Genomic DNA, 23,059 nt, shown 5'->3' on the forward strand with positions numbered 1-23,059 from the left:
AATAATTTTTAAATTTGTTATTAAATTATCATATCTCCACCAAACAACTTGTGCTCAAATGACACATTTGTGTTCTTTTTTGAGACAAGGTCACAGGATCACACCCTGAATTGCAATAGGTAAAGAACATATATTACTTTGTAATAGAGACAATATTACTCAAAAAAATTATTATATCTCGCATAACATTTTTTTAAACTCAAAGCTCATATATTATTAATTATATTTAGTCTTTATTATTGTATTTAATTATTACGGAGTATAATTTAATTTTAGATGGGTAATATTATTTTATTTTAATGCATTTATTGAAGTTATAATAATTATTAATTTTAAATTCTCAAGAACTTATATAAGTGCTAAGAATAATGAGACTAAAATTGTTCTATTTTGAATTCAAAATCATCAAAAGTTATGTACAATAGTCCTTTGTAGAGCTATTGATCGCGTTTGTTTAGGGATTTTATAATTTAAATTATTATAAATGATATATATGTCAATCGTAACAACAATATTTATTGACTATTCGATTCCGTTGTGTAATATATTGCAATACTCATTTTTTTAAAAAAAAAAATTATTAGCATTAAGAAAATACAAAAAGAGTTAGGTTTGAATTTTATAATTTAAATTTTTCTTATATGTATTTAAATATACTCCCTATTAGAAAAAAATAATAATGAAAAAAATGGAAAATGGATGTAAGTGGGGCCCAGGCTGCAAGGTGATGTTTGGATCACGCAGCTAGTTTGTTAAGCCCCTCACATGATCCACGAATCTACCAGCTTGCCTCTTGTCAACGATAGCGACAACTTCTCATTTCCCGTTTTGCCCTTTTAGCTGCTTTATAAAACTCTTTTCATTCCCAAAACTTATTACTTTTACAAACAACAACAATATAACAACAACAATATCAACACCTTGTGTTCTAGTGGCACCAAGTTACACTCCCATATAGGAGGTTGTTGGTTTGAGTCTCAGTGGATGTGGTATTAACAAAACTCAACTGGATTAGTTTTTTTGTTGTGATGTGAATGCCAATGCAGTATTACTGTAAACATCTAAAAAATTATTATATATGTGTGCGTATGTATATATGTATGTATGTATTTTATAAATTGATAACAAAAAAAATGTATCAGTCGATAGAAATTCACAGTTAGTCTAAAGAAACAAAAAAAAAAATTGAAGGAAAAAAACATTATTACTGTAACAAAAAATGAAAAATACAAATTAAAATATTGAAGATTTTTAAAGTCTAAAAAAAACTCTAACGAACATATACGTTGTGATTATAGACTATATTATATAATGATACATTTAAAATGATTGGATGATTGTGATAAAATGATATAATATATCACAGTAGATAAAATCCTTTACTTGATATGGTAAGCGACGAAAGGCATCATTCTTACTTTTTAGATTGAGGTTACGTTGTGTATCATATGTATGTATGCTTTGTCATTTTTCAAGAATTAAGAAACCACCAAAAACTATATAATATAATTTAATGGAAAATTTATATTGTGTTTCTAATTATAGTACTCAAAAAAGTTATGACATGGCCCATGACTCATTTTTTAATCCCTTAATTAGAAAGTGGGCAGCCCTTGGTACTAACAAAAGTGAGTTTTTTAAAAAACGAAATCTACTGTCATGTATGTCCAATAATTTGCATGATTAAATAAAGAAACAAGCCCACCAAACATGATAATGTTCACTATGCCATCATGGACCAACCATTATTGTTTATCCACATTTTAAGGGAATATTATGTGCCAACATTTCACAATACTCAAAAGATACCATCTCTATTAAAAATGGGTTTATTCGGGGCAAAATGATGATCGAATGAATGAAACATGACTCTTGTATTTTTTTTACTGACTCTATTACAATGTAGTATTTGTTCATAGCTACTTTCTCAATCTACTGAAGCACAAAGAGTCAACAGTTGCATTCACTGAGGCTCGAACCCACTCCCATCATCCATGTGAGAGTGTTTTCTGGGACACCGGGTGACTTGTATTTAAATATAGCAAATTTAATTGTTATTAATATTTTTTTGGTCGAGTCGATCACACATGATCTTCCTAGTGCTATTTACCTATCACGTGTAGTTTGCGAGCTATTATATAATAGCAACGTTTACTCAATGCACACTTTCAATTAGTGATAATATGTTTCTCTCGATATCAAAAAGAATATATATGTGTGTGTGTTCATTCGAATGAAAGATACCTGAATCATTTAAATATATAAGATTGGTAATTGATTATGAAAGGGCAAATTAAAACACAAAAAAAGTTGATGACTTGTTGTAAATAATTTTTTTGAAACAATGATTATTTAAAAGGTAGTATTTGTTCTATACTTTTTCAATTTTTTTCTGCCCAAAAAATCAATGTCCCAACTCCCACCACAAGGGTAAAAAAGTTGATGACTTATTGTAAATAATATATTAATGAAATTTTATGACATTTTGTAAAGTATTTTGATCCTGTAAAATTTTATAAAATAATAACTATAAAATATCATTACTCATTTTTATTTGTAGTGAAAAGTACGCTATATTTTTGTTATTTTAATTTTTTATTATTATGCATTTATGCAGTATGGCATTAACTCAACTTAACAAAAAGAAAAAGAAGAAGAAGAAGATATTTTCGCTTTTACCATGTGAACATTTCTTAACATTGAAGAAATTTAATGATAACGTATTTAATATTAAATTTATTTTTAAATATTTTTAAGGCAGAATTTCAACGTCTAAAAGAGAAAATAAGAATGGTATATACTCAAAATATTCCACTCAAGTAGGCAAGGAAAATAATTATAAAGAAAAATTCATATTACAAATTTGTATTTTAATAATATTCTATATTTGGTGAAATTAGATTTTCTTTTATAATATTGTTGAAAAAAAAAAGAAATATATAATAATCTCGTTAAATATAAGATGTGATGTTGCAAAATATTATAAAAGTTAGGTCTCTAATCTTGTTTAATACTCTTATTTTTGCCTCTAATTTTGTTGTTTTTATCTCTAGTGGCCAAGTAATATGGAAGCTTTTTTTTTTTTTTGAATACTATTAGCTTTGTTACAATGTAGTACATGTTCATAATTATTTTTTCAATCTACAAAAACACAGATAGTCAATACTATCTTAATGGAACTCGAACCCATGACCTCCGAACGAAACATTTAGTTTAAATTATATTACATTCACCATAAATTTTAGAATTTAGATAATGAGATGTGACAATAAGAAAATACATTTCTTAAGACAAATGCAGCACCTCTAAACATATGCAATATGTCTGATTTGATGTTTAATTAATATCTATTGTAAATTGTTTTTCAAATTTTTATTATGATCAAAATATTTTTTATTTTTCTAACATAAATATCATAAATAATTTTACTTTATAATTTTTTTTTTTTTATCTAAAGGAGGGTCAAGTCCGTTGCCTTACAACAAACACCTTTCTGAAATAGTCATCACACACGATAAAGCTCTCAAGTCCACTAGCAATGCATCCTCGACGCGGGAAGGGGGCTCTTCTCAATGCACCCACATGATGTTGGAGTTTGTTTCGCGTTTGTTTTGCCTGCCACCGCATTTTGTTCGTGATAGATTAATTTACACACACCGAAAGAAAAAGTACAAAGTGAGGATTTAATCATTGGCAATTAATCAAAGGCATCTCTCTTTAATCAATTGACTATTGTTCATTGGCATTAGCCATATTCTATTAGTTTGGTAATATTGTAAATCATATTGACCACTATTTATCTTATGGCATGCACTCAAATCATTTGATTTGGTTGCAACATAAATTGTTTATGCCCATTGCTCACGTACAATCAATTTGTCCCATCTTACCTTCTAATGTCTACTCAGGTTTAGCTCCCCACACCAAATATGAATTGACACTCATTATTTCATTAATATATTGTCTAATTCAATATCTCTATATCATTAAAGAAAATAGAAATCAGTTATGTTTCCTTTTTGTTTAATCATCTAATATGATCAAAATATCTATATACCTGAAACACGTCACATAAGAGATATTTTAAAACTTTCTTATACGGCATCTCTACACAATATTGATTTGTATATGATATTTCACGATGTGTAAATTGATACGAAACTGATTAAACTTTAAAATTGTGTATGTCTATATATAGTTTAGTTGACATAATTTTATAAGTTTGAACCCCAAACTTAAAGGCCCCTCTTGTTTTTGCTTTAAAAAGGCGCGTGGATGAGAAAAATTACAAGATGTGCATCAACTAGCCTACATGACCCCAAATATTTGTACGTTAGTGATTATAACAACGTTAAATTCACATATACTTTTCACTTTTTTTTGTCTGAATTTGAACTAACCCTCACTGCCTACTACTAACAAGGTCACAACTAGTTCGAATCCTTGTCCCCTTAATTTGAGCCGGTCAATTATGAGTAACATAACTGATTTGTTTAGTTACTTGTGGTCCTTTGTCGATTAGATCATAGAATAAAGTTTACTTACACTGAAAAGGATGGTGGGTTTCCTCGTTTACTAAAAAAACAAAACTTATAAATTTATTTTGGATATGAGCTAAGCAATTAACAATAATTTTTGTACATATATGGGGATGGAGCCTATTCACACATATATATCCTCTAGTCTCTGTACTGTTCATATTATATACGGAGTAGTATAGATTGGATTCCTATAAGGCAATTAACACAAATTGTTGGATCCCCGGCCTGGGCTTCATCATATCAGAGCCCTCGCAAGAAAGCTATGGCGGAGAGAGCCCAAATCCCGCAGGGGCTAACGGAGGAGGAATTCTCGGAGCTAGAGCCGTTGATCCGGCGGTACCACACCTTCGATCACGTGCCCAACACATGCACGTCTCTGATCACGCAGCACATCGACGCGCCGGCGAGCGTGGTGTGGCCCATCGTCCGCCGCTTCGACAACCCGGAGAAGTACAAGCATTTCATCAAGAGCTGCCGGATGACCGGCGACGGCGGCGTGGGGAGCATCCGGGAAGTCACCGTCGTCTCCGGCATCCCCGCCGCCACCAGCACCGAGCGCCTCGAGATCCTCGACGACCACAACCACATCCTCAGCTTCCGCGTCGTCGGCGGCGAGCACCGCCTCAATAACTACCGGAGCGTCACCTCGGTCAACCAATTCCCCCGCCGCCGCGGGGCCCACAACAATAACAACAACAATAACAATAATAATAACGGCTTTTACACAGTCGTTTTGGAGTCTTATATTGTCGATATACCCGAAGGGAACACCGGAGCCGATACGCGTATGTTTACCGACACGGTGGTTAAGCTGAATCTGCAGAAGCTTGGGGTGGTGGCCATGGCGGCTTTGCATGGCGGAGGCGGAGGCGGAGGTAGTGGTGGTCACTCATGAATGGTATAGTTGGGCGGTGCTATTTTGTAACTTTATTTATTCTTACCCTTTTTTTTCTTTTTCTAAAATATTTTTATAATACTATTTCCTTAGAGCCTAGTGCATGGTTTTCTTCCAAAGTTGGAAAAAGAATTTAACTTGTTTAAATTAATTGTATATTTTTTTTTCTTCTATGACTATTTGACTATTATTATATTATTATATACAATTATACACCAACTCTCAAATTAAAAAAGCGCTAGATTCAAGTTACGGGGGATTTTTCATACTGCATTATTGAAATTCGTATATTGTGTGATAAGATCGATTAATTTAATTAAGTTATAATCAGGCGTCTAGTGGTACAAAGTAGATCTTTCAAATTTTCAAATAGAAGGTTATGAGTTTGGACAATATCGACTCTTTGTGCTTTAGTAAGTTGAAAAAATAGTTATTAACAGATGTTATATTATAATAGAGTTAGTAGTACTAAAAAACGTATAGTAACAGAGTTTTTTTTTTTTTTTTGAGTACTACTAACGCTGTTACAATGTAGTATCTGTTCATGGCTACTTTCTCAACCTACCCCATCATCCATGTGGGAGTGTTAACCGGGACACCGGGTGCCACTTGACCACAAGGTCTTTCATCCTATTAAAATAAAAAAGTTATATGCAGGCATTTCTTCAATTTAAAGGCAACATTTATTAAATTCAAGTTTATGCAATTTTTCATCCTATATGGATATTTTTGTATAGTATGACGAGACAAATTCAATAAAGTTATGAGTGGACACTAGCTTCAATTCCTCAAAGGCAATGCTATAGATTCAAGTTATGTGATTTTTTTAAATTGTATTGGTATTTGTATATTGTGTGATAAACAATTCATAAGTAGGTTCAAAGGCAATGCTAGATTCAAGTTATTATGCAATTTTTTCATACTATTTTCGCATTTGCATATTGTGTGACGAGAGTAATTCAATTAAGCGGTACTTCTTTAAAAGTAACTAACACTAGATTTAAGTTGTTTATTTTTTTATATTATATTAATATTTATATATTATATATGATAAAACTAATTCAGTTAAGAAATTTCTTCACATCAATTCAAAAATTTTGATTTAAAAAGAAAAAAAAAAAAAAAAACTAACCACTAGCAAAAATGAAAAGGCAAGCGGCTTATCATCACTTTTCGTGCAGTTTGAATGTAAAAGCTAAGGAAAGCTAAATTTGAATGTCAAACCTTGCTCCAATGTACATTAATTACATTTTCAACGAAGACAATGACAGACATAGAAATATATCCTGGGAAACTTGTGACTTCACTTGTGCAACTTGTGATGTGATTTTTGTATTTTTCTTTCTTTCTTTCTTTCCTTTTTTTTTTTTAATAACAAAAATAAGTGTTAAATAAGCTATTAAACTTACAAATTTTGTATAATTAAACGACTAAATTTAAAATGTGTTTAATTGAACCAGGGCCGCTTTTTAGATTTTTGTGGTTCCGTTCTTATAAATAAATGAGGTCCTACTAAAAGTATAATCGCAATCTTTAAAATCAATACTTAAAATATATGATTTTTACTTCAAGTTATCTCTGCAGATACACGGCTTTAGACATCATTTGTACCGTTGAGGAACCATAATGATCTTGCCATGCACAATTAATTAGGTACTAATTATTAGGAGAGAGAATTGATTTGAGATTAAACTGATGTGTTTTAGAATTAATTGTAGATTTTTATTTTTTTTTTTTGTATTTCTTAAGTAGCTAGGTCAAAAATAAATATTTGGTCCTCTAAAATTTGAGGCAATGTGCTATTGTTCATCTTGTACACCCTAAAATCCGACCATGAATTGAACTTTCTTATCAAAATATGTTGTGTGGGTGAAATCCTCATTGTGACCCTATGCTTTCCATAAAGAACCAATTTGGATTACAACCAGCTCAAAATGAGAAGATCAATTGATAGCTCTCGCATAAGGTCAAATTTGAGGTTACCAAGTCAATTACAAGACCAATTAGTCTAGGTTACCCCGGTCACATATATTCTACTTATTTGATAAGTTTGATTTCACATGTTTTAAGTTCATTGATTGATCTAATTGCGCAAAAATTGTAATTTTTGTGACTTATATGTATTTTTTTTTGTTTTCTTTTCTAACTTAATTATTGGGATTATTATTTATTCTTGAAATTTATAAGCATTTCAATAACTCTCCTATAAGTTGGTAGGAACATGAGTCTCGTATAAAGAACCTGAGACTCAGTATAATTCAACAAATGAACACTTAGTCACTTATTTTAGGCGTGTGAAGCACACTATTCTAAAAGTTTATGATTTTCCTTACTAAGCAAGAGTAATCAAATCATAACTTTTAAGATACAAAAATATGTCAAAATTTTTTTGTTGCTTTTATGAGAAATTGACCAAGCGAGAAATTTAGATTTTTCGTATATATATAGAACTCATAGACCAAATATGTCATTTTCACTTATTTATATGGGAAAATGTAATACTCCAACTTATTATAAAATAAAATGTGATATTTCTAAAAAAAATTGTAATATTTTAAAATTAAAATATAGTATTAAGAGATTGAAGAATCTATACTATTAATAAAAATAAAATCCTTCATTTTAAATTCTCGCCTAAAACACTCCTGGTTTGCAAAATATTGTAAAATATGATAATACAATTTCTATTCATACCACAACTAGTGTTTTCACCCATGCGATGCACGGAATTGATTTGTTATAATATATTAAGAATATTTGCCCCCTACGATATCTTAAGGTACACTTTTATTTTGATATCCAGTACGTATAATAATATTAGGGGAAGAATTCAAATGGGAGTAATGGAATAATTAAGCACTTGATGAGTTTGTTGGTTGACCGTAGAGCGTTTATATTCTCTGGACAAATAACAACACATCAACTGGAGTCTTAAAGAGTTTTTCCTTATCCTGGGGATAGGTCGGAGGCAGATACAAAAACAGATACCATTACTAAACAATAAGAAGAAATATGAGAAATTGCAGAAAAGAATATAAAATATTCAATAGTAAAATAGTATAGATTACGTTGTGGGAAATATATATATGTAATGTATTATTACGATTAGTAATTTTAATCTAGAATTGTATTACGAATAGGAAAGTAGGGAAGAATATATTTGATTAAAAATTGTATTACCATATTTTTAGAGCCGTCAAAACGGGTTTAGCCCGTCCCGCCCGAAAAGGGTGGGGTGGGCTTTGATATTTTAGACCCGTATTTTGCCGGGCCTTTTAGCCCGCCCTTGCCTAACTCGCAGGCTTTGGCGGGTCGGCAGGGGCCCGCCAAACCCACCAAATGTATAATAAAAAATTATTAAAATAAATAAATGCTGCAATAGTATATATATATTAAATCAAGTTCAAACAAATTTAGTATATTGCATAAATGATTTGTTATTTACTTATGGATTAATATATTGTGTATTTGATTATTTATTAGTTATTATTGTGTTTAAAAAATTACAAATGCAATAATATATGTTTAAACTATCCAAATTACTTTAGTATACACTTATTAGTTTTTTTAACATTAATTTTTTTATTTAAATTTAAAATTTGGCGGGCCCTCGCCAAGGCCCGCGGGCTTAAGGCGAGGCGGGTCGATCTCTACATATTTTAATGTACAATTGTAGTACGAAAAAGAGTTGTATTACAACATTATACATTATAACGCAAACCTTAATAGTATAAGAGTGTTTTGAATGCAAATTAAAATTGAGGATTTTGTTTTTATTAATAGTATAGATCACGTTGTAGGAAACATATGTACTGTATTATTAAGATTATAAATTTAATCTAGAATTGTAGGAAACATATGGTAATACAATTCCATCAATATACTACTAATAAAAATAAAGTCCTACGTTTACAACTTCCTACCCAAATTAAACTACCTCCCAAGCTATTACGTACTATATAAAATCTAATAATTATTATAGTAAATAATAGCTCAATAAATATGAAAACTTTAATATATAAATATATTTTATATACTTAAGGTATAATACTATGAGAACAAAATAAATTATCATTCATATTTTTCCATTTAATTACAATGGTAATTTTATGGTAATATATATATAAATATATATATATGTTTATATTGAAAGTATAAAAGTATAATTGTACAATATTAGTATAATTACCATAATAATTATTATGGTAACTAAGGAATTATATAATTTCATAGATATTAATATAATTGACGAATAATTATTATGTTAATCAAGCTAACAATTACACAAATATTAGTATAATCTATATATATATTAAAACAGAAGTGCTAGCTTTCCCGCTCATTTTAGTCCAAAAATTTTGAAATCGGTCAACATAATATTATATAATAATTCCTTCTCAGAAATTCTAGTCTTCCTTATCGTTCCTTATTTATGGCTAAAATTGACAAAATATTCAAAGTATGATTCCATTCCTTATTATACACGAAATTTATGAAATATTTTATTCAATTTTATTCCTGTATGGATTCCTTAAACAAAATAGTTTAACCTTGCGTATTTTTATAATATATATATATATATATATATATATATATATATATATTTTACTATATGATGTATATTATAGTATTCAAAAAAAAATTACTATATTATATTACTGTACGTAATCAAATTCCTCTCATGATAATATTCAAAAAAAAAATTCAACAATCAAATTACTATATGATGTATATTATAGTATTCCAAAAATACTACTATATTATGTTAATGTACGTAATTAAATTCCTCTCATGATAATATTCAAAAAAATTCCAACAATCAAATTACTATATGATGTATATTATTGTATTCAAAAAAATATTACTATATTATGTTACTGTACGTAATTAAAGTTCTCTCATTATAATATACCATGCAATTCAATTATGGTTCAAAATATTTTATTCTTCCGTATTTTTTTTTATTTTATATTTATAAACAATCAAATTACTATATGATGTATATTATAGTATTAAAAAAATTACTATATTATGTTAATGTACGTAATTAAATTCCTCTTATGATAATATTCCAAAAAAAATTTCAACAATCAAATTACTATATGATGTATATTATAGTATTCAAAAAAAATATTACTATGTTATGTTAATGTACGTAATTAAATTCCTCTCATGATAATATTCAAAAAAATAATAAAAATTCCAACAATCAAATTACTATATGATGTATATTATAGTATTAAAAAAATATTACTATATTATGTTAATGTACGTAATTAAATTCTTCTCATGATAATATACCATGCAATTCAATTATGGTTCAAAATATTTTAATCTTGCGTATTTTTTTATTTTATATTCATAAACAGTCAAATTACTATATGATATATATTATAGTATTCAAAAAAAAAATATTACTATATTATGTTAATGTACGTAATTTCTATATCTATATATATATATTAAAACATAAGTGCTATTTTCACGCTCATCCTAAAAAAAATACTCAATACTTATGTTTTAATATTTGAAATTACAATCATTTTTACCTAATTAAATAATTACAAAAAATGCTATATATGTTAATTTACTTTATAGTAGTGATTACCTAAAATATTTATTATACCATGAATCATGGAATACTTTTAAGGTACACTAAACTAATACTCAGTATATTCTTTTTCAACTTAAGTTCAGTTTTTTTTATATACAAATAAAATTAATATATAAAAAATATATTATTAAAAAGTTCTAATTAAAAACTTTTAAATAATACCTATATTAATATTTTATTTTAATGTATTAAATTAACATACAATTATATTAAATCACTATATTATATTCATTTTTAATATGATATTGGTTAATTTTTAAAATGTTTTAGATTGATTTTTTACAATACTATTGCAATATATAATTAAAATATATAAGGAAAACCACTGTAAAGGGTCGAGAAGATGACCAAAACATGAAAATACCAAAAATATCCCTGTTTTGGATAGCAATTTGACAAAAATTTCAACGGTGGACTAAAAGTGGCAAGAACTAAATAAGATTGGTCGCAATGTGACAAAAATTAATAATAACTTGATTAAAATTAAAATAATTTAATTTGATTCGAAGATATATATATATATATATATATATATTTTGCTAAAAAGAGAAAATAATAACTATAATACATATATACATATTGAATTATTGTTGCATGTCAAAAGTTCACCCAAAAAATTTGTTGCATGTCAATTTGTTTACTTCATCTAACTTTTAAAACTAACTACATTATTATTACTACTATATATAAATTTCTTCTTACATAAATGATGTTGGTTTTCAAAGTTTAAAAATGTGAAAGGTAAAAAATATATCATTATTATGATTTTAACATTCTATTTGCGGAGTTTTGAAAAAAAAAATGTTATTGGGTAAATGTCTCCATTTAAATATAATGTTATTAAATTAATTGAAATCCACATATTTAAGAATGATGCATCATCTCAAGATCTATCAATTTAAAATGAAGAATAATAAGAGATAATAGAACTAAAAGAAATAAATTTTCAATAAATTAGTTAAAAACATATCATAAATTATGGACCTATTATTTAAATGATGATCTAGAGATGTTTTGATTGTGCTACATTTATGGGTTGGAAAATATTTAGAAACAAAACTAAATGGTTTCTAGACATATATTACTATTTATGATAACAAACAAAAGTTTAAGGAAAAAACTTGTGTGTGACTGTCTCATGGTCTCAATCCGTGAGACGGGTTGGATCTTTAATTAATGAGGTCAAAGATCTAACCTATTAATCAAATATCTGACCCATGAGACGGTCTCACACAAGTGTTACTAAAAGTTTAAAATATCACCAAAGTAGATTTTGATACAAAACTCATATATCAATGTAAAATTTTAAAATAAGAATGGTTTTTCATGCAAGAAAAAAAATTATATAATATTTATCAATATCTATATAATAAAAAATTATCAATTTCTCTTTTTATCCATTTATGTAGACATGTTGTATTTATAGTATTTTGTACAATATAAAAATATATACACATTTTTTTTTTATAGAATTGTGATTATTGGCATAATTATACACTTTAATTACTACAATGAATATTTATTAAAAAAATTATTTTAAAATATGTCTAAACTCATATTCTTAATTAAAAATTCAAAAATATTTAAAAATTTGTCTAAGTATATAATATAGTTAGGGATCGGACTACATTAATCCATATAAATTTAAAAATTAAATTGTTTTAATTCGTAAATGTAATTTTCTTAATTATAATTAATAAAATATAAAATATAATTAAAAATAAAATTATAAAATTAACAGAATGTGTATTCATAAATATTTAAAATTTTAAAAATGCATACATACATATACTTATGCATTATATTAATCATACGAAATTAAAATACTATTTTTTAATTTATAAATTTAATTATATTAATTATAATATATCAATATAAATTATAATTACAGAAATTGTTTTATAGAATTTGCATATATACATATTAATAAATATTATTTGTATATACACTGTATTACACAATCATATTAGAAAATGCGTCTGAGTAGAATTTAAAATCACATATGCAATATTTAAATTTTACATTTTTTTAAATTTCTAAGTATAATTTCTTAGTTATTATTCATATTGTTAAAATTATAATATATATGAAATAAGATTATGAATAATTCAATTTAATAATGTAAAATTTTCTCTATAAATTTATATAAATATGTATATGATTAGAGATTATATTGATTATACAAAATTTTAATTGTGTATACTATGATAATGGATATTTGACCAAATATATGAAAATTCAACTATATTATTATACTGAACATTTTAATATATTTGTATTTTTAAATTTTATTATTTAAATTTTTAATAATAAAATTTTTTCCGTGCACCGCACGGGTAAAAACACTAGTTAAAATTAAACATGGGTTGTTAGTTTTTTTTTTAATAATAATTACAATTAATTCATTTAGATGTGGAGGAGGAGGAAAAAAGTAAAGGCGATATGGAGAAAAGTAATATACTTAAGGTATAAAACTATAATTGCACAAATATTAATATAATTTTCTAATAAAAATTATGATAATTAAGCTAAACATGGGTCGTTAGATTTATTTTTATAATAATTACAATTAAATTATTTTTCCTCTTTTCTGATATTTATTGTAGTAATAATATAATTACATAAATCATATTATATATTAATTTTTTAAGATAATTGCAACCAAACAGGTCATATATTATTCAATTAATTGAGAGATAATTTTTCACTAATCTTATAATCAAATAAATGTACACTTTCAAATATTACAATTGTTTATAATTTCATCTGTAATTTTATTATCTAAAATATATATTAAAAAATTTTATCCATGCATCGCATAGATAATTGGGCATTTATTTGTTCGAATTCAAGCAAGAATAACATCAAAAAACATAATCGATCCAACCCATTTCATTAATTTCACTATATAATATTTGTTGTTATAATTTATATAATTGTATATCGATCCAAATATTATTAAAATATTATTACAATTAATTTTGCTACACGATACATATAGTTAATTACAAAATTGTTAATTTCATTATATATAGTCAATGGATCATTTCGGTAATTAACTTTTATTACAAAATTAATATACATATTGAGAAATGGTATTGAAAAATTTTATCATCTCCATTGGATTTGAGTGAAATTACCATCCCAAATAAATGAGAGATAAAACTATATATAAGAAGTAAGAAACTATTCAAATTTTATCACTCAATAACATATTATAATTCGTTCGAAGAAGGTTTTTATTTAGTTAAAGATGTAATGCCTGAATAATTGTAACAATTGTTGTCGTGTTGGAGTGGTTATCGGGCATGACTATAAATCAGTGGGCTTTGCCCGCGCAAGTTTGAATCCTACCAACCACGTTTTACAACATTTGTGTTGCTTTGTATTTTTATTGATAAAAGATAGTACTCAATATTAAAATCTTAAATTTATTTAGATTTTAGATATTTATATTATTGTAAATAATAATAATAATAATAATAATGTAAACCACGTTTATAGATTTGATATTTATATTTTAAGAAATAACTTATATATTATTCTAATATATATAATGTCTATATATTATTGCCATCGAAGAATATAAGAAAATATATGGTGTATATGATGCATGTGCATGGCAACAATAGTTGAAAAAGATAATAGAAGTTATAATGGTGGGGATATTTTTGACCAAAATATCGTATAGTACAATTCTTATATTATAATGTATAAAAATAATTAATGAAAAATATAACTTTCATTCACACTTATTAGTTTTTAGATACAATCGTTTAAGTTAGCTTGGAGTCTAAAGCAAAGCAACCAGATATATTGCGATGATAATTCAATATATGATATATCAAACATTTATTTCTCATAATAATGGCTTTTTTTTTCTTCAATACAATGACATATTGTTTTAAAAAAATTATAAATATGTAAATATAATTATGCATTTCAGACCTTTTTTTTGTGCAGTGGTAGTCTACAAACTACACATGAAATGTAAATTGATTTGACTGAAAGAATAATGTTAACAAGAGAATCGAACTTGTTACTATTGGTATGAAAGTTTTACTTTTAATACTCCATAATACTCAAGTCCATGAAGTGACCTCTCCTAAATGTGAGGTCATGGGTTCGAACCTCAGTGGAGGCGATATTGACTTGTTGGGTTTCAGTAGATTGAGAGAGTATATGAACAGATACTACATGTAACATGGTCAATAATATTAAAAAAAAAATCCATAAGTGTTCTGACGTTGGTTATATGATGCTACACGTATTCACAATATTAAGTGCTAACTGAAAAGCGTCAATGACAAGCATGCATTCCTCTTTTAATTACAATAACAAATTTAAACTTTAAACAACAGCACAAGATAAACAAGTACGGATCGATAATATGTATTTTAATTTTCTTCTTTTTCATTATTATATTATTATTATTGTTGTTGTTGTTGTTTACATCAAAAGTTTCAAATAGAAAAGAAAAGAGCAACTCAATAAATGAAAATCACACTAAATTAAAGCTGTAGTTTTCTGGACTAAGCCCCCAATGGTATCACATTAACATTCGGGCACTCCCTTCCCCCTCCCCCATTGTTATATCATGCATCAGGGTCCACCTTATATTGTGAATCTTGATCCAAAATGACATTTAGATTATGTATTTGCAGTTAATAACATATTTATGACTACAAGATTGAATTTCAAAAAAGATGACTCCGCCACACGCACATCTTGCTATTTGCCAAAAGGATTAATAGGGAAAATTCTGCGAACGAAATTGACGCTCCGATCTTAGATGAAATACCAGACACATATGCTGATGCGGAATACCATGACATTAAAGGTTGGTGCACCTGTGATGTTATTGTGGAACATAGACCACTTTCTTGGTCTTTGCAACGGTACGCTCTCATCGTCACAAGATTGGTAGATCACATTGTCGAAGCAATAATAGTTAATGGGACACATGAATGAACCAAAGTTTATATCCCCTGAATGTCTCTCACTCCTTCTGCTATGAGATTGCCGTTCAAGTTCCAGCGTAAACAATTCTCATTGATGCTCAAATATGCCATGACTATCAACAAAAGCCAAGACCAAACACTAACTCATGTTGGGTTATTGCTGAAAAAATCGGTGTTTAATCACAGTCAATTGTATGTGACTTTTTCCCGAATCACCCATTCTGATGGCCTGAATGGCTGAATGTATTAGCTCTAGACGAGCATGGACAATATTCTGTTACTACTACCAATATCGTCTACAAAAAGGTTTTCAATAATGTGTAATTTGAACCAGTGATATTATGTTTTTTTTTAATCAAAGAACACATTTGCCCAAGTTATACAAATCCTAAACACTGATATATAAAATCTCAAAATTTTAGCACTGGATGCTTACATCTACACATTAACTATTAATTCAACATTTATTTGGTTGAATTCAAGCAATGATAACATTAGAAAACATAATCGATCCAAACCATCTTTTCAATTGCACTATATAATATTTGATGTTATAATTTATATAATTATATATCGATTCAAATATTCTTAAAATTTATAACAAATCCATTCCGTGCATCGCACGGGTGAAAATACTAGTTATTTATAATGAAAAGTTGAAAACTACAATACTTATGATAGATTTTGCCTTTAGGTTGTGTTTGGAAACCCGGAAAATGATTTTTGGAAACGAAATCATTTCCAGGATTTCCCATGTTTTGCTACACTTGGAAAACCCAGTCAACGGAAAATGATTTCCGTTGACGGGGGAAAATGAGCCTTAAATGGCGGAAAATGATGCAGACAGTCACGGGCTTTGCTTTCCGGCGGAAACCATACGGAAACCAGAGGGGGAGGTTTTTTTTTAAAAATATTTTTTTTATTTACTTAAAATATTATTTTTATATTATTATAAATTTTTTAATATTTAAATAAAATAATAAAAATATATAATTATACAATTCTACTCATTTTCCAAAAAACAAACCAAACACACAAAGACAGTTTTTCAAAATACATCCAAACAGAGAAAATGAATCCATTTTTTAAAAAATGACTCATTTTTCTGAAAGTCATTTTTCTAGTTTTCAAACACACCCTTAATCCATTTCCAAAATCGGATTTCACGAGGGATTATGCTCAGTATGATGCCCCATATAATAGTCTCCAATACCAGTCTCCAATCTCCTGTAAGTAATGGGGACAACGAGCTTTATAAATCCTATTCTATCCTCAATTGAAAATGTGTGCTGTGTTTTACGAAAGTTATATATAAGCAAAGAGAAGTGAAGGGGCCTCCTTCTCGTTTCATGTGAATAACCCCCTAGAGGTTGAACTGAAAGCCTTAGAGATGGCCCTGAAGTGGACGGCGACCAAAGCTATCACAAGCATGGAGATTCAGAGTGATTGTAAAGAGATGGTTTCGGCACTTTCGGATGTCAACAGAGGAAGCAATCAGATGGGGCGTTTGGAAAGTCAGTGCAGGGAGATGATTCAAAGGGATGGGAGCAGTACTTTGGTACATGTCTTTCGCGAGCAAAATTCTGTTGCGGATTTCTTGGCCTCTATTGCTGTTTTCAATAGAGAAGAGAAGATGTTTTTTGACTCCCCGCCCCCTAGATGTGACACTCTTGTTCGAAATGACCAGTTTGGGGCTATGAGATGGCGTCTCGCTCTTGAGACAGAGTAGGCTGAGTTTTTTGTTGTTCTTTGTTCCTCAGCCTGGGGTTCCCCCCTTCCCTCTTGTATTCAAAGAAAAGAGAAGTGAAGGATGAAATCGTCCATAAAATATCATGGTCCTTACAAGTTACAACAAAAAATCCACAAGGTCCCACTGCTATTCCTGGTCCACTATAAAATATTTCAATTATTATACCATGGGCTAAAACTTACAATTAATTATGGGGGAATGACCATATAAAACTCTCACCAGCCAAATTCTAATAACTCTCACCAGCCAACTTCTAATACTTTTGGGCAGCCATTGTAGTTTCTCTCTAGAGGCTTCTCTCTAGTTCCTCCCTCTTGTTCATGTTAACAAGTTCTCTTCCTGTTCATGCTTTCCATCTCGTTACTCTTTCTCTTGGATTTGGTTGCTCCCAGTATCATCTTCTTGTTCTGCATTTATGACAGCTTCTCCATATTGTACCTAACCTCTGTTACCCATCCTTTCACTGGTCTTGTTTGCATTTATCCTCTCCTGCAGGTTGGTGGCATTCATTCCCGTACCTACACATCTCAGAAACCTTTAACTCCATCCCTGTTAATCCGAGGTTGGTGTCTCTCATTCATCATTCATGTACCTACACACCCCAGGATACATTAATTTCACCCTGCTTTTGAGGTTGGTGGCATTCAATCATGTATCTTCACACCCCACAAAACATTAACTTCACCCCTGTTAATCCGAGGTTGGTGGCATTCATTCTTGTACCTACACTCCGACAAAACATTAACCCCTCCCCTGATATGCCGAGCTTATATTATGTCATTCCAATCTCAGAAGGCTCCACACAACTCTCTACCAACTCAGAATCTACACACCAAGTATCTTCTCCATACTCTCAAATGGCCTCCTCTAACCGTGGAAAAGAACCCCTTGAAACCCATTATGAAGGACTCAGTATTCACTGCGACGATGACGTCGAGGTCCCCATTAATGTGGAGGATCTTCCATCTCTAACGGACGACGGTGCTTTTGCTCTAGTTGGCACTCTCCTAACGGAAAAATCTGTCAAGTTCGCTTACGTGAGGGATACTCTCGGAACAATATGGAGACCGCTTCGCAGCATGATGGTCAAGGAGATCCAGACCAACCTATACCTGTTCATCTTCTTCCATGAGAAGGATATGGCAAGAGTTTTGGAGGATGGCCCCTGGTCATTTGAACAAAGCCTTCTCATCCTTCGTAAACTTGAAAGAGACGAGTCACCGTTCGAAGTGGACCTAACGAAGGCAGAATTCTGGATCCAAATTCACAAAATCCCAAAGCAGCTCACCAACATCCAAATGGCGGAAAAGTTAGCAAACAGTCTAGGGGAATTTGTGAAAGCTGACATCTCACACTTTGACGGGACCTGGTGCGCCTTCATCAGGATAGGAGTAAGGATCGACGTCACTAAACCCCTGAGGAAAGGCCTCAAAATCAAACTATCCTCCGGGGTTGATCACAGGTTGGAATGCAAGTACGAGCGCCTACCAACCTTCTATTTTATATGCGGCAAGCTAGGCCATGGGGAAAAGCTTTGCCCCATACAACTGGAAGTCGATAAGTGCATCAGATCCTTTGGCCCAGAACTCAGGGCGTCAGGGAGACGCTCCCAACCTACTGGCTGTAAATGGATCTTCTCAGAAAGGCCGGAAAATAGTGAAACCAACCCGCTTGTTTCCGATTCCCAGTCCGGCGAAAGCCAACACAATCATGGTGCTTTGGGAATCCCAAGGTACGAGGTACCTAGTGGACAAAAAGATGCAGAACCTATGCTTTACCCAACAGTCTTCCACCAACCTGAACATTCCCCAGGAATCTTTAACGTGACCAGCACGCCTGCTGAAGATGCATTTATTGCGTTACCAGAGAAGTTTGATCCCTCCTCAGAAAGTCAAACTGGTATCTCTGCTCTGGGTCTCCTAATCCAGGACCACAAATGGAGGAGAAGATCTCATGAAGATTGTGGGCTTTTTGTTAATGGTCCCAACATGGCCAGTGACATGGCTCCGGACTCCGACCTTGCTGTTACCGATCCAAAAAACATCCCAGAGGCGGGTCCTGGTTGCTAGGCCCGCCTAGACTAATGAGCATCCTAGCATGGAACTGTCGTGGGCTCGGCAATCCCACGTCAGTTCAGGTCCTTGTGGATTTAATCCACATGAAGAAGCCAGATATTTTTTTTCTTATCGAAACTTTTGTAGGCAGAAACAAGCTTGAGCCAATAAAGCGCCGTCTGGGTCATAGTGGTGGCTTACTGGTTGTTGAGAACGTGGGTCATAGTGGTGGCTTTGCCTGCTTATGGAGGCATGATAATACCCTCAGTATCAAAAGCTACTCCAACAGACATATTGACACAATAGTCTCCTATAATGACAGCGAGAAATACTGGCGCCTCACTGGGTTTTATGGATAAGCAGACGCCATCTGGGCTGGAACCTCCTGAAAACACTATCATCACAAAACAATCTCCCTTGGGCAGTTATAGGCGACTTTAACGACATTCTCAGTCCTACTGAGAAATCTGGTGGCCTCCCTCAACCGAGATGGCTTATGGAAGGCTTTGGCGAAGCTGTGGAATCAAGCGGGCTATTTGACTTTCCTTTCTCAGGACACCAATTCACTTGGGAGAAGTCAAGAGGCAAGTCGGATTGGATCCAAGCAAAGCTCGACCGCATCCTAGTCTCGGATTCGTGGAAGGATATGTTTGGTGGGGCAAAAGCTTTCTCCCTCATCTCATCTAGAAGCGACCACTTACCGCTGTTGTTGTATGTTGAACCGACCAAACCACATCACCGAGTGCCTACTTTCAAATTTGAAAACCTCTGGCTAAACGAAGCAAGGTGCCGCGAAGTGGTAATTGAAAGTTGGAGTTCTTCTCATGGGCATGACATGCTGAATCGAATCGAGTTATGCGGAAAAGCTGTATGGCACTAGGGCAGGTTGTTCACAAAGCAGTTCCATAAACGTATCAGCTTTTGGGCAAGGCGCATGGAGTCTTTAAAGCAGCGGTCAGACCCCCTTGGCTGTAATCTCTTCAGAGAAGCACAATATCAGCACATGAAAGCCCTCGATCAGCAGCACTTATACTGGAAGCAAAGAGCAAAAATCTTCTGGCTTAAGGATGGGGACCAAAACACTAAGTTCTACCACAATGCGGTGAGGAAGCGAAGACAGCAAAACTCTATTTGCAGGCTGAAAAAAGATGATGGTCACTGGACTGAGAACGGTACTGAGCTAAATGCCCTTATCCTTAATTATTTTAATTCTTTGTTCTCTGCGTCCAATTGTGAATTATCCCCTATCTTGAGATGTCTGGAAAAGAAAGTCACTTCTGTCCAAAACCAAGTTCTAACCAGAAGCTTTGGAAAAGAAGAAATCCGTAAAGCCCTGTTTGATATGAACCAAGATAAATCCCCGGGACCTGATGGTCTAACTCCCGGATTCTTCCAACAATACTGGGATATTCTCGGCAATGATGTGATCTTATTCTGTGAGAATGTTAGACTGTCTAACCATCTTCCTAGAGGTAGCAATGCCACACATATTGTTCGTATCCCAAAAACCTCAAAGCCCAATTCCATGGCAGACCTCAGACCTATTTCCTTGTGCAATGTCCTCTACAAAATCCTTGCCAAAACCATCGCAAATAGAATCAAACCTCTGCTCCCCTCCATCATTTCTAGCCCCCAAAGTGCTTTTGTTCCTGGTAGATTAATCACTGACAACCTTCTCCTTGCCTACGAAGCCCATCACTATTTGAATAGGAAAACTCAAGGAAAGGAGGGAGTGGTTAGTATGAAGATTGACATGAGCAAGGCTTTTGATAGAGTGAACTGGGATCTTGTGAAGGGTATTTTAAGTTCCCTGGGTTTCTGTTATAATTTTGTCAACCTTATATTCACTTGTATCAGTACTGTGGAGTTCTCTATCCTTCAGGAAGGTGTGCCCATTGGATCTATTAAACCTCAACGAGGCCTCAGACAAGGAGATCCGCTATCTCCTTACCTTTTCATCCTCTCCATGGAAGGTCTTAGCGCTCTTATTCATAATGAGGAACTGAACGGGGGAATCCACGGTTTAGTAATTGCCAAAGGTGCTCCCCCCTTAACACACCTTTTCTTCGCAGACTATTGCTTGATGTTTTGCAGGGCAAACTCTCTGGAAGTAAATATTCTCAAAGCTACTCTTGCAGAATTTTCTCTGGCTTCTGGACAAGTTATCAACTTCAGTAAATCCAGCCTCTAGTTTAGTAAAACTGTGGATTCCATCACCAGGGAAGTTGTCGGCGAGATCATGGGAATCCAAGAAGGCAATCAAAAGGGTTCTTACCTTGGCCTCCCTTCTCTCATTGGAAGGAGAAAATCTGAGATCCTAGGCTTCATCAAAGGAAAGATTATGGGAAGAATAAAGAGCTGGAACAACAAATTTCTTTCACGGGCGGGCAGAGAGGTTCTTATCAAGAATGTTCTTCAAGCTATTCCAACATACGCCATGAGTATCTTCCATCTACCAAAGACACTTTGCAGAAGCATTGAAATTGCCCTTAATGATTTTTGGTGGCGTGGACAAGAGGTCAACAGAAAAGGCATCAAATGGAGAACTTGGAGCGACCTATGTAAACCAAAGTCGGCAGGTGGTATGGGTTTTTGCAGCATTAGCAAATTTAATGTGTCTCTTCTTGGAAAGCAAGCATGGAGAATCCTTAACCACCCAAATTCTCTGGTCTCAAAGGTCTTTAAGGCCAAGTATTTCAAACACAATTCCTTCCTAGAAGCAAAACTGGGCAGCAACCCTTCATATGTGTGGCGTAGCATTCTGGAGGCCTAAGCTATCATAAAAGCCAACAGCCATTGGAGAGTCGGTAATGGTTCCATGATCAACATTTGGAAGGACCCTTGGCTACCGGACCCAAACCAACCTTTTATCAAATCCCCCATGCTTCCCCATCTCAGCGAAGGTATGGTTTCTGGTCTCATGCACTTGGACAGATCAGGATGGGACTTAGATATTTTGAATGATATATTCTCAGAGGAGGACAAGTTCAAAATCCTCCGCATTCCTCTCCCCATTGCGGATCAAGCTGATAGAATTATATGGAGTAGAGAAGAGAATGGATCCTACTCAGTCCGAAGCTGCTACAAAGCTCTAGTCGGCCACCTCCCTCATTCTACCAATCTGAAATGGTCAAAGATTTGGAACCTCCATATCCCACCAAAGGTTAAACTACTAGCCTGGCAGGCCTGCACCAATGCTCTCCCAACAGCAGACAACCTGATTGCAAATAGAGTTAATTGCTCA

At 31.7% G+C, this 23,059-nt stretch overlaps 2 protein-coding genes across 2 annotated transcripts; both read left to right on the forward strand.

Annotated features, from left to right (window-relative positions):
- The first annotated feature begins 4,659 nt into the window (after positions 1-4,659).
- LOC116007347 (abscisic acid receptor PYL2-like) lies at positions 4,660-5,553 on the forward strand. The gene has a single exon (XM_031248006.1). It carries the CDS (start codon positions 4,804-4,806, stop codon positions 5,434-5,436), a length of 633 nt encoding a protein of 210 aa, XP_031103866.1. The 5' UTR covers positions 4,660-4,803; the 3' UTR covers positions 5,437-5,553.
- A 16,501-nt stretch (positions 5,554-22,054) lies between these two features.
- LOC116005900 (uncharacterized mitochondrial protein AtMg00310-like) lies at positions 22,055-22,588 on the forward strand. Its single transcript, XM_031246133.1, has one exon. The coding sequence runs from the start codon at positions 22,055-22,057 to the stop codon at positions 22,586-22,588; it is 534 nt and encodes a 177-aa protein (XP_031101993.1).
- The last annotated feature ends 471 nt before the right edge of the window (positions 22,589-23,059 follow it).

Source organism: Ipomoea triloba, chromosome 15 (assembly GCF_003576645.1).
Source record: "Ipomoea triloba cultivar NCNSP0323 chromosome 15, ASM357664v1".
Taxonomy (NCBI): Eukaryota; Viridiplantae; Streptophyta; class Magnoliopsida; order Solanales; family Convolvulaceae; genus Ipomoea; species Ipomoea triloba.

What these genes read in the sequence shown, in the direction of transcription:
- LOC116005900 (XM_031246133.1), top strand. Translation starts at nt 22,055, where the DNA reads ATGGGAATCCAAGAAGGCAATCAAAAGGGTTCTTACCTTGGCCTCCCT.
- LOC116007347 (XM_031248006.1), top strand. Translation starts at nt 4,804, where the DNA reads ATGGCGGAGAGAGCCCAAATCCCGCAGGGGCTAACGGAGGAGGAATTC.